The sequence below is a fragment of the Lonchura striata genome, chromosome 3, assembly GCF_046129695.1.
Source record: "Lonchura striata isolate bLonStr1 chromosome 3, bLonStr1.mat, whole genome shotgun sequence".
Classification (NCBI taxonomy): domain Eukaryota; kingdom Metazoa; phylum Chordata; class Aves; order Passeriformes; family Estrildidae; genus Lonchura; species Lonchura striata.
Genome location: NC_134605.1, coordinates 20,419,118 through 20,435,003, shown reverse-complemented (window position 1 = coordinate 20,435,003; position 15,886 = coordinate 20,419,118). Strand labels below are relative to the sequence as shown.

The 15,886-nt window shown below is 40.6% G+C and overlaps 1 protein-coding gene across 1 annotated transcript; it reads right to left on the bottom strand.

The window, feature by feature from the left end:
- Positions 1–3,939: 3,939 nt before the first annotated feature.
- GTF2A1L (general transcription factor IIA subunit 1 like) lies at positions 3,940–15,595 on the bottom strand. Its single transcript, XM_021540189.3, has 9 exons — positions 15,575–15,595; positions 13,340–13,441; positions 12,921–13,044; positions 11,495–11,550; positions 10,408–10,501; positions 8,680–9,278; positions 6,928–7,218; positions 6,031–6,120; positions 3,940–4,157 (listed from the first exon to the last, which is right to left on the bottom strand). Exons 1-9 carry the CDS (start codon positions 15,593–15,595, stop codon positions 4,050–4,052), a joined length of 1,485 nt encoding a protein of 494 aa, XP_021395864.2. The 3' UTR covers positions 3,940–4,049.
- Positions 15,596–15,886: the final 291 nt, after the last annotated feature.

Below are 15,886 nucleotides of genomic sequence, written 5' to 3'. Positions count from 1 at the left end.
TTTTTCTCCAGATCTGCTTCCCTGGAGTATTTAAAGCCTGTTTGCTGCCTTTCATGGCTTCTTTTTTCATTCCTATCAGCTGTGCTGGCACTGTTGGTTTAAAGAAAGAGGCACTAAACTAGATGCCTCCATTTCATCAACAGAAACTTCCAATTACACAGCCACCTACACATAGCTAAAGAAGAGTGTTGAAGCGATAGACTGTAAAGATGTCACCAAGGAGGGAAGTTGATCTATTGAACCTTTGTCACTGGTAATTTTGCAGTTTACATTAGATCTCAGTCTGAGCTGGTGGATAGTTCACTTAAATTATTAACCCAAACACAGCCATGTGATCTGGAAATCACAAGAGATGCAAAACCCCCTCTGCTGCACACAGGACACAATTTAGGGTATCACATGTGCATACACACAAATCAGGAAAACTGTAAAGGCTCTCTCCGGCAGCAGTAGCGCTGTTTCCTGCACAGGCAAGGAACCGCTGCCTTCTTTTCCCTCCTGGGACAGTCTCAGGAACAATTTCCACCTGTCCACTCTCTGACATTGCCAGTGGCATTCAGGAATGCACCAGGGCCTCTTCAGCACACACAGTCCACCTCTATTCCCAGGTGATGAAGCAGAGTAATTACCTTTTTGTGACAACGTTTTCCCATTAAAGTCTCTTTTCTTTCACTATGCATTGCCTGATGCTAAGTGACCATGCTAAATGCCTGGTCCAGATTTGTGACTGCACTGCTAATTTAAGTAAGTGCAGCATCTGATACATAAGAGAATGGTACTATTGCAATCACTTTAAACCTTTTACATTCTCCTTTTCATCTGAGTCCTTTGCTTTCAAGTCTGTGACAGCAACTGAGTTCCAAAGCACTCCTCTTGTTGCCAAAACACGACACCACAAGCTAAATTTGCTTCACATTAATGAAAGCAATTCTTTATACTAGTGACTGGTCTATCATTAGTTCATAATTGTGATAATTATAAATAACATCTCTGACCCACTCTTACCTTCAGCATAATGCCATGATTTCAATCGTACAAAAGCTCTTGATGTAAGCACAGCTGTGCTCACGAGCAGTTCCACAGGTGGGCAAGGAAGCAGGATTGAGAACAGAGAAGACTCTTTAAAACTCTGTGGTTTAGCAATCAATACAAATTCCACTTGATGCATTCTTTACACACACCAGCCCCTGAGCTTAGCTAATAATCAAATAGGACTGTAATAAGATATCTAACTATAATACAGTTAAAGCTACTGGTGTAAAAAAATAGCTACTGGGCCTAAAACTTCTCTGTCACTTATCTCAAAACTGATTTTTGAGACTCATTTCATCTGTCATCCCACAGAAAAGGCCTGCACATAATTTAGGACATGACAGTACAGTATCTTAACTGAGCCACAACTGATTACTTGCACTATGTTTCAACAGGACAAGAGCTTGCCAGCACACCTTCCCCACCACATAACATGGTCAGGAAACTACAGGCAAGGGAGATGAGTCAGAATTAACAACAAGTGATGGCACCTGCCCTACAGAGCTGCAGATGTAACAGCCAAGCAGCAAGTGAGTCTCTGCAGGCATTTTTCTCTTTGTACCTGCTGCAAGTGCAGTGAAATCCAACATTTACAAAATTGCTGTTCTAAAAAAAAATCCACTGACAAAACATCAAATGTAATTTATATACTTAAAATTTGTCCATGCACAAAAGTAAGCAAGTAAGTAAAACTTTAGTAAGAGATTTAGATTCATGACAGAGCTTCTCATACAAGTTACACTTGTTATACTATCTCATTATTTTTACTTTACCTTCTTTCTGGTGTAAAGTTTTAGAAAGCCATTTACTGAAGTATCTTTGAAGGCCATAACTGGCATTACACACCTCATCCTGTCACATCTGCAGCAATATGTTTGCTAAACTGTAGGTAGGAGCAATCAAAAACATTAATTCATAAACTATTTAGATCAGAAGTACTGATTACTGTTCAAGTCATAGGCTAGATCTTACATTTTAATAAGAAACATTTATTTTCATTATAAAAACTCCTGACTTCAGGCGTATTTAGTTGTAAATGTCTTGTTCAAAGCTGTATTTCTTTATTAATGTTACCTTTAAAACTAGCTAAAAACTAAGTGCTCTTTAGCAACTTTATTTTATAGTGACCAGGAAAAACAGGTCAAATTCAGAAGCACTATTCAGAGCCTTTGTGGTGCTAAGTGAATGGTGCATATCCAGTCCTGTCCCATAGATTCCTGTACCACACTACCTCTGCTCCCAGTCTTTTCTGACATTGGAAATGGTCCCACAGTTCACAATGTGCACATTTACAGAGCATGAGCACCTCAGAGCCTGTGAGAGAGTACTGAAACCTAAAAGCATTTATCATGTGGTAAGAGCTGCATTTTTTGTGCATTTATGGGTCTGAAGTGTAGCATCAGTGCAGCTACAAGTCATCTGAATGGGGAAAAAGAAATCATACACTGGAATATTTTAACTGCCTCTGAACAGTCACTTCTTCACATTCCAGCACCAGCATCTATAAAAGACAAAGGGAACATCACACTTGGTTCAAGTGCTCTAGTTCAGTGTCCTGTCTTTGACATTGGAGAGTAGCAGATGCATCAAAAAATAAACATGTAATGGACTCAATTTTTAAAGAGCTACTTCCTGCCTTATGGCATTAGCACAAGGGTTGCCACCATTATGAACAAGGGCTTGTGGTTTTCCCTTCATTTCTTCCACACATTCATTTTCTCCCACTCTCAGAGTTTTCTTTCCCTTCTCCCAGCCTCTGCACCCTGTCAGGAATTAGTGATAATCAAAATGCCTCAAAATGTCTCATATTCCAGCAGACATGGGAGCAGCAGCCAAGGGGGAGGTGTGCTTTAGTGTAGCACTGCCCTTCCACAGCAGGATGATCCTGTTCTGAGGCAGCCTGGCTGCAGCTTTACCATGGAATTGCCCTACAAGGAACAGGAGCCAGCCAGGGAAAAGCTGCAGCTCCGAAAGACAAGGGCCCAAAGCTTCTTTTGGACCTTTATTTCTAGAAAAACTAACAAAAAGTTGATGTTGGGAGGAATGCAGTTCTCATGATAGGGTGAGCTACTGCCATGTGCATGGCTTTGGACCCATTTCTCTAAGCAGAGTTTATATTGAGGGAACACAAAAACATCTCTGTATATGAGACAACACTTTTATTATTACGCAAAATTTGTATAATTCACATCTTACTGGCCTGTAATCCTAGAACAATATGGAAATGTACAGCAGCAAAGTTAAATGACTTTGCATTGACAGTGAAAATAAATCACATTTTAATGTTACATCACACTATTCATTGCATCTCAGTAGACATAGCTGGTATAGAATAAACAACAGTAATTCTCATATATTGAGAGGTCCAGGATCTTTCCCAGTAATTTCCCTTATTGCATCTATAGTGCATGTATTTAAAATAAAGTCCAAAAAACACAAAGCAACTAAAAAGTCAAGAGAAGTGTGCAGCTGAAACAGCTACATGTTTCAGACTTGCAAAGATATTGCTTTTTTTTCAACTCAAGTGTCTTTGAAAAGACAACATGTAATTTTATACTTCAAGTCATACCTCAGCTTTTAAGAACTGGGGAAAAAATAACAGAACAAAACATAACTAAAACTTATTTGATTATAATCAATAAGTCGTTCTTTACTAACTACTAAATATTTCTTTACCTTCTTGAATTATGATATAACATTTCAAACTTTAAAGCTATTCATTCCAATGATGCTTCTTCATTGAAAAAAATTTTAAAATCAGAAAAGAACAGCAAAGACAGCTAAGTAGCTAACAGTACAGTGGTTTAGTTTGCAAACTGAACAGCTTAACACCACAAACTAACAACACAGATTTTGCATATTTTTTTTTCATCACAGCTTTGTTGTTTTGGGGTTTGGTTTTTTTTGGGTTTTTTGGTTTTTTTTCCCATGGCACAACAATAGAAAGTCCAATTGTTTCACAGAAGGCTTATAAGGAAATAATGCCACAACCGTCAAGGACATACTGGAGTGAAGTTTCACCACTCTGCATCTCCAGTGGCTTTTGAAAAAACATGGTCTTTACCTTCAATGGACATCACTCCATCTTTTAAGTAGAACTTCCATTTGTTCTTAGATCGATGTATCTGATGAAAAATAATAATCAAAATTAATGAAACCACAAATATATATTAGACCAGTTATTTTAAAAAACCAACAAGATTCAAGCACAACCTGTTTTACACACCTGGGTTTTATTTGAAAATCCTTATGGCCCAAAATATTCAATGGAATATTCAATGGAAGCATTATACTTCCATTGTTTATAAGGAACTCCCTGCTCCCCCAAGAGAGAAACCTCCTGAATCTTATCCCATCCTGTCCCACTCTGCTATCCCACAACTTCCCCCTAAAAACTGTTACCTATGACAGCTCAACACCAGCAGGACAAGAGAACAGTAACAGGGCAATCCCAAAACACAGAACACTTTGCAAACCAGAGTACCTTAACTAAAATGCAATGTTCTCCTTTTCACATGGCAAAGCAATGTTGCATGCACAGAGGTGCTAGGAATAGGCTAAAAGCATCAAAACTTGGCTTAAAAGCAACTACTGCTATTAAAAAAAAAAAAAAGAAAGAATTTGCATATTCTGTTCCTTTTTAAATGCCTGCAAAGAGATCCATACTCCAGAAAGTTTTCTTTAATACTAAAAGAAGGAATTTTAAATATCCATAGAAAATTCCTCAAACTGACAGCATCAATTTTCTATTCCAGAAAGAAAAGAGACAGGACAGCAATTTTACCAACAACATTGTCTTAAACGTAACAAGGAAATTTAAGACATAACTGGTTTTAACTGCTTTCTACTGGGTCTACATGTTTTATTAAATCTATATTGCAAAGGGGAAAGTTACCAACATCTTTCCCCACCTTCTGTAACGCTCAATTTCTAATAACATCTGACACTAAATTTCCTATAAGGCATGCCCAATGCTGACCTTCCTAGTAGTTTCTTTTAGATTTTCAGGCAATTTTTCAGCTTATTTCAGACAAAATTTGCTCTAGATAACAGTATGCACTACTTATAGCAACTGTAATGTCTGAGTTCTGAAGCTGCAAAACTTGGTGTACCTTTCAATACAATACACACACCAATAGCTTCATTTCAGAGGCATTTTCTACACATATCCCTATAACTTTCCAAAATAACTGGGCTCAGGAACAGTCAATCTGTCACAATTTATAAAGACAATTTTCTTAGCACCTCTCTGTTTCCTAAACCACAGACAACCACACAGAAATTTACAGGCCTAGTTAGACACACAAAAGTTTTCTAGTCACTTTTGAAAGAATACATTAAAAAAAAGTCAAGGCACACTCTTAAATAAACTACCGGAATTTTTCCATATTTGCTTAAAAATATACCCTTTTTTGCTCTTTTAAATTACTGATATGTAAGCATCCAAAACCATACAATAGCTAAAAGAACTTAATTTGATCTTCAGGAGTTCAAAGCAAGGTTGAATTTTAAGCATTAAAATTAAGGTGGACAATAAGGCACTTAATGACTACTTTGTTTCTCAGACACAAAAAAATTCTGGTAGGAAAGTCTGTGAGCACTACAAAGATAAATAAAACAGTAAAAGAAAGTACATGCACCTCTCTTTCTGTTATCCTTTTTAAAAGCCTTAATTCACAGCTGAATGTGCCTACATACATCCACGGAGATGTTGATCTTACTTAAAAGTTAAGGAAATAAACAAGCTTTTGCACCTTTACAAATCATAATTTTGCCAGACTTGTTGTTCCCTTTTCCTGTAATAGGCCATTATGATTATCCTCTTTTCAGAAAACAGTAGGAAAGCCTACAGACTATTGTCAGCTAAACACATCATTTAAACACTCCATTACGGCATTACAGTTTCTTCAAAAGGCACTGACAGGAGAGCAGAGATGCATTTGCTGCAGATATTATTTAAGATGATTAAATAACAAAGATGAAAGTGTTTTACTGTACCTTTTCATACTGACAAACTATCACATTGTCGGTGTCAAACAAGTCTGCAATGTCCTGCTCACTGACATCATCACCAGAGTTTAAGGGGTCCTAGAAATTAAAATTCTGTTTTATACACTCTTTCAGAATAGCAATTAATACACCTGGAATCAAACATACCCAGAACAATAAAGTTACCATTGCAAAAATCAAGACCTGGAAGCTGTGAAGACCACATTGCACCAACCTCATTTACAAGTACCTTTTACATGTTTGCATTCTCAAAACCCAAAACACCCTAAACAAAAACACATGTCAAAAAAACAAAACTCATAAAGCAGACCCCAGTAACTGAATAACTGATCAAGTTTATATGAAGTCCAAATGCTACAAGTTAATTCTCCTATGAACAAACCCATAGGATACAAAACTGCATATCTTTAAGAAAAAAGAAAACTTAGGAAATACAGGGAATTAAAGGGAGAACAAAGTTCTTGTATCACATTGTTCTCTGTCTAATCCCCGATGTTCCTTCAGAAGGAAAGGAAACCTAGATTTGTATCTGACCTTATTTAAATAAATCTTACTTAAATCTGATTCTTTAAATAATATCTTAAGTCAAAAGCAGAACTCCATTCCACTGAGGCCAGGGTTTTACAATAAAACTTTAATTCTGATAGCTAAGTATTTTAATTCCTCCAATAAACAAATGACTTTCCAACAGTTCTTTCATTTGTCAATACCTCATAATGAGCTTTCAAGTAATTTCTCTGCATTACCTCCTGTCTCCAGAGGTTTGTAACTTCACTGTGCATGCCCTGCATCAAACTAACCAGGAACCGTTCTAGGTCCAACAATTCAACCATCAGGAGAGATCCAATATTGTTATGTGCTTCTAAAGGCTTAAAAGTAAATTACCTCCTCAACTACGTCTATCTGGAGGTCTTCATTGTCCCCATCACTGCAGCTGGACTCTGTGTTTGAAGAACTGTCACATTCTTCATCAGAGTCTTCCTCATCATCCAGAACTCTTAGATCCTCTGAATCAATAAAGCCAATGAATTCATTCTCTTCTTTATCTTTTGTTTGTGATATTTGTTCCTTGGAAGAAACATCCCCAGTGCCATCGAGCTGACTTATGCCTTCAATGTCACTGCAGAGATCTTTCTCCAGCAGTAAATCAGATTCCGTCTGCTCCGCAGGTTCCATGGGACAGGAATGAAAGAGACCAGGGACAGCTTGTGAATCAACACGGCCCATGTTCAGCCTGGGATTTTTGTTTAATACATCAACAAGCCTGGGGCACTCATTTGAGAGTCTCAGGTCCTACTGTTTGTAAAACCTGAGTACATTTGCAAACATTGTGTTGCATCTAACTTAAACGGAACCCAGGTATATGCCTCTGCAATACAGAAAAAAAATTTCTTACCCTTTTCTCTAAACACCCTCATACTCCAACAACTCTAAAACAAAGGCAATCAAGTGGACATTTAGAATTTCTGTTGCAAAAACTAAATCTCTCATAAAAACAAAAAAGGAAGCTACTCCTCCACCCCTAAAAATAGCATTTTTCATTTCTGAAATAAAAGTCAAGATGAACTGATCCCTCTCCCTCAACTCATTCAAAATGCTTTGTTTACATAAGATATAAAAAGCTGGGACAGTAAATATTTCAGTACTTCAAGTTACTGTTCATAAAAGTGATAGAATTCCTAAACAGAGCATTCACAGGAGCATAAAAGGGCTTTAAGGTTTCAGCTATCTTCAGTTTCTCATTAAATCTTTATTGTAGCACTTAATTCCCATCCACATACACTTTCTAGCTCAAGAAAGGAACACTTGGTTTTGACCTCCCGTTCGCACTACTGACAGTCTTCATCATGCTGCCATCAGAGTTCAGATGAGCAACATTACACTTTCTATTTACAGACATTGGGCATTACTGTCATTAAATCTGCCTCAATCACATATGAGCACTACAACTCAAAGTCACCGAGCCAGCCTGAACTTCAAACATCTGCAAGTAATTTCTGGCACTAAAATTAGATGAGGTCAGGAAAGCATCTTGTTAATTAAAATCACTCAAGTTTCCCACACAGCTCTAGCTGATTTCTAGTTTACCCAGGACTTTTTCCCCAAGGAAATACATTTTCTTCAAGGAGATTTTCACTTATCAAATTTGACTTTTCATCTTGAATGCATTCTCAATACATCTTTAATGCTCTTCACACATTACAAGTTAAAATTAATCCCAGCTGATTCTGCAAAAGCACTTTGCCCACAATTGACCAGTATCTATATGCAGATCAGTGCCAGAATGATATGGAAGTTCTCAAGGAGTCTTTCATGTCTGCTTAGTCACAAAAAAACTGCCATGAATCTCAAAAGTAGTCAATAAGTCTAATACATTCCATCTATCCATTACATTTTTCAGTATTTTTAAATGGATATTCTCATAAAACACAGTATTTTAGCAGTAGTTTTGACAAATTCTTAATGTAAAAACAAACAGTCAGCTACTGCTATTCTAAACAACCTTAAGACTGAACGCTAAAATTAAAAGAACTTTTGTTCTTCTCACTTAGAGGCGCTAGCTGTCACTTAGAAATGTGTTCAAGCAACCATCTCTAACAGATGTACTTTCATTAGCTGAGAAACAGAAGGCCTTACCTTGTCAGAGGAAGCCATGCTGCCCTGATCCTTTAGAAATGAATTTTCATCCAAACTTTCCCCTGCAATAATCAGGTCAATTATATCATCAGACACCTGCTGCTGCAGTAGCTCAGGATGCTCCATGTCCAGCTGCCCCTCCACATCCAGCAGGACATTGCTTGAGCTGCTTGCCAAGGATTCATCAATAAAAAGTCCTTCAGAGCATTCTGGAGTAAACACAGCTGTGTGAAGGTTGTCATGCTGGAATTTCTCTGTGGATTCACTGCACTGATTCAACACTGCATTAATTTCAAATTCCTGCAGACTCACAGAAGGCTGCTGGACCAAGGTAGCCGAGGTCTCCAGGTGCTGTTTTTCCACATAGCTTGGTTTAAACAGCACAGCCTGTTGGACAGCAGTCTCCTGGGGCTGCTGCAGTGTTTCACCAGCTGCATGGGCAGCAGATGCATTCAGCTGTGTGACACTGGCAAGGCTGGCCTGCAGAACTGACGCTTGCCCAAGGGGATGAAACATCTGTTGCATAGGGTAGTGGAGAATGCTTCCATCTCCCGAGGCCTGTGTGACCACAATAGGCACATTCACCTTGTAAAGCTGTCCTGCAGAGGGAAGAGTTTAAAACTGCTTCAGCAGGTGAAACTACAGGCTCATCCAGGACACTGACCTGTCACCACTAAAAACAAGAGCAAACACCAGGCCAAACTATGAGAAAAAGGACATTTGCAAAGCAAAACTTTCCTCAAGCACAACTGAAAATCAGGCATTCAGAAACTTTCTGAATCATGGCTTCCAGCCAGTCCATCATTTTTAATGCCTCTTTTTGGGTTTGGCCTACAAAATACCCTGTGACAGCAAGTTCAATAATTTAACTACATGCTGGTTTTAAAATAAAGAAAGGAATAGCCCGGTTTTGAATTTTTTCCATGTCATTTCAGAAACTAAGGAATACAAGATGAAACAGTAAGCTAGTCCATAGCTACAGGGAGAGTTCATCTCTTTAAGGACATTTAGGTATTCTCTCTAAAACCCTGCCTATTTTAGTTTAAAAGAACCCAAATAACCCCTAAATTATATATCTTTTCTTATGAAAACCACTCCAAATACTGAATGCTTAAAGTTGTTACTATCAGTGTTAGAACTGAGACGCCAGAACGCAGTTCCAAATTTCATTTTATTTTTCTTCTCCCCAGACACATGATTACAGAGACAGTCACTGGTAGCAGTCTATAGGTCTCATGAAATCAGGAATTATACCTGAAACAGGTAACTAGAGACATCAGTTTTCAACGAAGAACAGCTGCTTGAGAGAAGAGTCAATGACTGAACTAAGCCTTCCAATGATCACACCAAAGCAGTTTTTGTACCAGCAGTTCAGGCAGTATTATCACCAAAAGAATGGGATCAAAAAGGTTAATGGATAGTTAGATTTTATTTGAATAAGAAATCAATTTTGACTCTGAAGCACCACAGTGCCTTTAGCTTTTTGAAAGCATAGAAGATTGTCCTAGAGAGACAGGGAGAAGAAGATACCGTGTCTGGGGCTGACAAAGGAAAACACTTGTTACTAGCTGTAAAACTAACACACCAACTAATCAATACAATTACTTCGAGGAGGATAGCTGGCTCTACCCTACACTTCAACTTCTCATCTGTTTCATCTGCTGTCCCTGGGACTCTTTCAACATCCCCAGGGCACTGCAAGGTTTGACACCTCCTCATTACCCTTACCTGGTGCTGGCTGCAGCATCACTCCAGCTGGCATCTGTAAAGGATAAGCTACACACGAAGGGACAGCAAGAGTCACACCCACTCGTGGGGACCCCTGCAACACAAGAGCTGGGTTTAGGCAGGAAAGGGCACTGAGTGCCACACCTGGAATATCCACAGGAAACACCAGTGGGGGGTTCTCTGTGGTCATCTTCACTGGAAAACTGCATGCTGCTTTAGAGATTTAGACAGGTGAAGAGTATTCTGCACTGACAGAGTAATGGCTTGCCCCAAGTGTTTCCTGCTTTCCAGCTATCACACTCCCTTTTAGTTAAGGCAACTTTTTCCGTAATCCCCCAATGTACCCACTACCCAGAGAGGTGTTTTGCTACTCAAAGTCACTTTTATCTAAGTTTATGCATTACTCCACACAGCACAGGTTTCTTGCCTAGGCCTATGAAGTCACTTCACATTCTCTATTCCTCCTGGGAAGCAAAGAGTTGGATATACACCTCCCTTTCAATCTAGCTGTTCTGAGGAAATCCAACTTTTAAATCAGGAAACGTACATATTGCACAAGCATCTTCCCAATATTGTATTTCAACTTGACAAGCTACTTAGCTTGAGGCTCAGGAGGCACTCAGTAAGTTCATCAAGCTCTGGCAATCAGTGGCTGCTCCCCAAAGAAATTTTGCTAATGCCCAGAATTCTGATCTTGTCAACTATAAAAACACTCATTTTCCTTCTGGATGATTTCTACTCCTCACAGATAATGCTGCTCCCAGCTTCACTAGTGGTTGTTATTTCCCAGCTATGCACTATTTTAACAACCAGTAATAAATTTTTTCTTTAAAAAGTATATGTAGCTGTGCATTTCCACTACACTTTCATTCTATGGGCTAAATACATACAGCTGTGTCTTTCCAACATTTCTGGCTTCACTTCTTGCAGAACCAGCTGATACATCCCCATTCTTTTTCACTGCTCCAACAGAAGCAGCAGTGATGCAACTCTCCCTACTTAAACCTAATAACTGACAAACAACTTTAAAAATTTGTAAGTCCAACATAATCAAAATTGAAGTAAAACAATCACTACAGCTACATACCAGTTTTGCTTCTGTGAAATGCTGAAAACCTCTGCCAGCTTGGATGACATAAGAAGCTGTAAAGAAAAAAAAGCCACTTTACAAAAAACATTAATTTCTTGGATACAGTTATCATTCAATAATTTACAGCAAACATAAGTGAAACTAAAACAATCTAACTTCAGTTCATCCTATTAGTGAACACAAGTATTGTCTTGTCAACTTGAGGAAAACGTGCATTTTTTTCACAGAAGAGCAAATCCAGTGATGCAAAAAGATTTTCAACAGCACCCAATGCCGAATTCCATGGGAGAAGAAAGGGCAAAGGGAAAACTTTCCTGGGCTTTTAGGTGCAAGCAATTTAGGTAGCCCTAACTACTTTGAAAATCTCTAGCCATGGGGCAATTCAAATCCCCCTTCTGGAAACAAGATTTACTCAGATTGCTTTAAACAAGATTTACAAATAGATTTACTCAGACTGCTTGGCCTTAGTATTGCCCTTTAAAAACCTAAGAGTAAGAAGGTAAGGCTTATTAAATATAAAACTTGCAATAGCCTGCAAACACAAAAGTATATTCCTTTTAGTTGTGTGGAATAAAATACCTGCCTCCAAAAACAGTTCATCCAACTAGGAAGACTGTAAAAAAAAAAAAACAATCACAAAAAAAGGAAGAAAAAAAAAAGAAAATAAGTAAAGAACCCCACTGATAAAGAATGCCTGCCCAAGCTTGAAATACACTACAACACGGATTTTCATTAAATCACCTCATATGGGGTTTGTCCTTCATGGGCAAAGGTCCTAACAGCCTCTCACTTTGGAACAAGTCTCAGCTGAGTACTACACTCTACCGTAACAATACCACAGTGGTCAGCTGGACTTTATTAAGAATAAGTCCTGATGTCAGAGACTGTGTGAAAGTCAAGTACCCCTCTGCAACAGGAATGCTGCTCTTAGAAAAACTAACTGAAAGATAAACTAAAAAACTTCCTCTCTTCTGTTTGAGCAAGGGATTACATTTTAACAAATTGAGAACAAGATTAAGCCCCAGCTTGACAGCATAACTGCACGGCACAAATGAGCCATAAAACCTCTGCACATCAGGACACACATCACAAGGGGAAGAAGGAGCTTAACCCTGCAGGTAAATTTGCAACTGAAGGGCTACACTATTGGACTGCAAACAAGGAGGCTAAAACTCTGTGCATGTTTTGCCACTGGAAATGAGCAGCTGATCAAAAGCATTTAGACAGAGTTCTACTTGTTTATTAAAGTTTAATTCATCATTTACTGGTCAAATTCTGCTTCCAAATAATTACTGTTCCACATCAAGCTAGATATATGCATAAGATATATACACAAACCAAGATTATTCCAAGCCTTCCAAAAACATCCCTGAATCACTGAGATATTCTTAAATTGCATGCAGTGTGTTCAACAACATCTGACCTGCTGAAGTCTGCAAAACGCTGTGAGAACCGTGTGGCAGCTGCAGACTGAACCGTGGAGAACAGCGGCTGTGTTTGAAGAAGCCTTCTGTTGCTTTAGACTGTGCCACCTTCGTTTCCCAAAGCTGCAGGAAGATTATTAAGGTCAATAAACATCAGCTTTAAAAACAAACTGCACCAAAAAATATAATCAGGTATTCCTAGCTTTTCCAAGAGTAAATTGACTGATTCTATCCAACAAATAGCAAAAACGAACCAATTTCAACTCCCAACAGCCCCCACGTCACTTGCATGATACTTGCAACTCCTAAATTAGGGCAAAAGTTTGCATGTTTCAGAGGGCAAAGAAATTGACAGGTCCGTCATCTCAAAAGAAAAACACAAACACAACTGCTGTTAATGCAAGGGAACCCAACAAACCTGCTTCAAGTCTTTCAGAACCTGCTCCTCTACTCCCTCCTCTGCAAAGAGTTCCCGCACGCCTTCAATCACATCTTCGATAATGGACTTGTACAGCTCACTCTACATTAGAAAAAAAAGAAATATTTTCAAGTTAAGATGGGCATTAAGTCATTTGAAAAGATAGCACAAAGTCTAAGTTCACTTCATAAACCACTGTTACAAACAGAACAGCATGAACAGATCAGTTTAATAAACTGAATGACACATGCAAAGGTCTGCAAGTCCACTCATTTTTTAAACCTAACAACCTAAAAAAGTACTAGATTTGAGTCTCAAATGATTGTACTAGATTTGAGCCTCAAATTATTGTTTAGGCTACCAACAATTTGGTAAATGCTTAAGAAAATCCTAGAAACATTTAAAAACCATTGCTATGCTGTATTTTCAAACAAGCTTGTCTAACCCCATTGTATCATAGTAGAATCACTGCTCCTAATCTAAGGGCCAACCAATAATACAAGCTACTAAAAATGAACTCTGCCAGTTCCATCAGAAGCAGAATGTAAGGAATCCACAAAAATTGAGATTTTTTTTTTTTCTTTGTGGAAACAGTCTGATGCTGCATGGTAACCTAACTGGAATTTGAACACTACTTTTATCAATACAGATCATTCATCTTATATTACAATAGGACTCCAACAGAACATTTTATTCTTTCTTCTGCCCATGTCAGTGATTAAATCCTAATCCTCTAGTCAGACCTGGACAGAAGATACACATGAGCTTCAAGATTCCTACACTCCAATACAAATGTAAGATAATGAGCCTTTAGCAATTTAAAGCTTATTCATCTTGACTCTCATTACCATCAGAATAGCCTTCACAAGGTGAAAAATGGAGCTGAAATATTTTAGAAAACCTTGCAAGATTCTAGATTAATATTTTATTTTTTTACATATCAAGTTAATATTTTACTCATCCAAAGTTGTTCTAAAGTGCAGATGACAATTTCTTTTCAAATAAAAGAAGATATTAAGAAATAACATGTTACAATTTCCAGAAAAAGCAACTTTAAAACAACCATACTCATGTGTAATTTCTTATTAGGGGTTATCAACCTCCAGAGTCCCCCAGCACTTTTTCGGAATACTAGAAAGATGAAGGGGGGGGGGGGGGGGAGGGGGGGGGGGGAGGGAAATTTGCTCTTGTACCTCTCCACTAAAAGCTACTGATCAACCCAAACGTAAAATGCTCTGCCCTCACTGCTAATCCAGAAGAGAATCTAAATGTCAGTCTTTCAATGGGCCTATTCCTCTCCCCAGGGCTGCCAAGCTACAGTGAGTACAAATATTTATTGTGCTATATAAAAACTGTACACAGCAATTGTAAAATTCAAACCCCGCACGCTTGCAAATTCGAGAAAAATGGTTACAGCACAGACGCTATTGTACTCCAGCTTAATCCCTTCACACACAGGCACTCCTTCGGCACAACCAGGCCACCCATAGCAGGAATTGTCCAACTCCGTTTTACTCGTGTGCAGTGGGGTGGCATGGCAGGAGGGGCTCATCCACATCGCATTGCAGCAAAGCCCCCGAGGCTCCCCTGGGATCCCAGTCCTTTGGGGGAGCCCGGGAAGGGCGAGCCGGGCGCGAAGGCCGCGGCGGCCGGACCCCGCCGGGCGCGAAGGCCGCGGCGGCCGGACCCCGCCGGGCGCGAAGGCCGCGGCGGCCGGACCCCGCCGGGCGCGAAGGCCGCGGCGGCCGGACCCCGCCGGGCGCGAAGGCCGCGGCGGCCGGACCCCGCCGGGCGCGAAGGCCGCGGCGGCCGGACCCCGCCGGGCGCGAAGGCCGCGGCGGCCGGACCCCGCCGGGCGCGAAGGCCGCGGCGGCCGGACCCCGCCGGGCGCGAAGGCCCAGGCTCCCGCCCTGGCACCGCCGCGCTGCCGCAGCTCCCTCGCGCCCCGCGGTACCCAGCGCCAACCCCTTCTGCCCACAAATGGTCGTTTTCAACAGATTTTTTTTAATTAATTAAAAATTAATTCTAAATCAATTTTTTAAAATTTTTTAATTTAAAAAAAAAGGGCTTTCGATGTCGTCGTCGGGCTTCCCGCGCCAGCGAACAGGTGGAGGCTGCTGGCCAGGCCGGGAGGCGACATCCTCATCCCTGTCCCCAGTGTCCCGCAAGGAGCAACGGCCAGACCCCGCTGTACTGTGCTATCCTGGCCTGTCCTAGCCTGGCCCTGCCACTCACCACGGGGCTGTCGTGAGCCATAGCCATGGCCATGGCCACGGCCGCCGCCGCCTCAGCGCCGCCCGCCTTAAGGCGCCGTTGCCCGCCGGACGCGGCCGGCCCCGCCCGCGCCCTGCCCCGCCGGCCCTCGGGGCTCCCGTGCCTCACACACCCCTAAACCCCGCCGGCCCTCGGGGCTCCTGTGCCTCACACACCCCTAAACCCCGCCGGCCCTCGGGGCTCCTGTGCCTCACACACCCCTTAACCCCGCCGGCCCTCGGGGCTCCTGTGCCTCACACACCCCTAAACCCCGCCGGCCCTCGGGGCTCCCGT

What these genes read in the sequence shown, in the direction of transcription:
- GTF2A1L (XM_021540189.3), bottom strand. Translation starts at nt 15,595, where the DNA reads ATGGCTCACGACAGCCCCGTG. An exon ending in ATTTCACAGAAGCAAAACTG is followed by an intron (nt 10,502 to 11,494) that starts GTATGTAGCTGT and finishes CTTGTGTTGCAG; the next exon opens with GGGTCCCCACGAGTGGGTGT. An exon ending in GATGCTGCAGCCAGCACCAG is followed by an intron (nt 9,279 to 10,407) that starts GTAAGGGTAATG and finishes TTCCCTCTGCAG; the next exon opens with GACAGCTTTACAAGGTGAAT.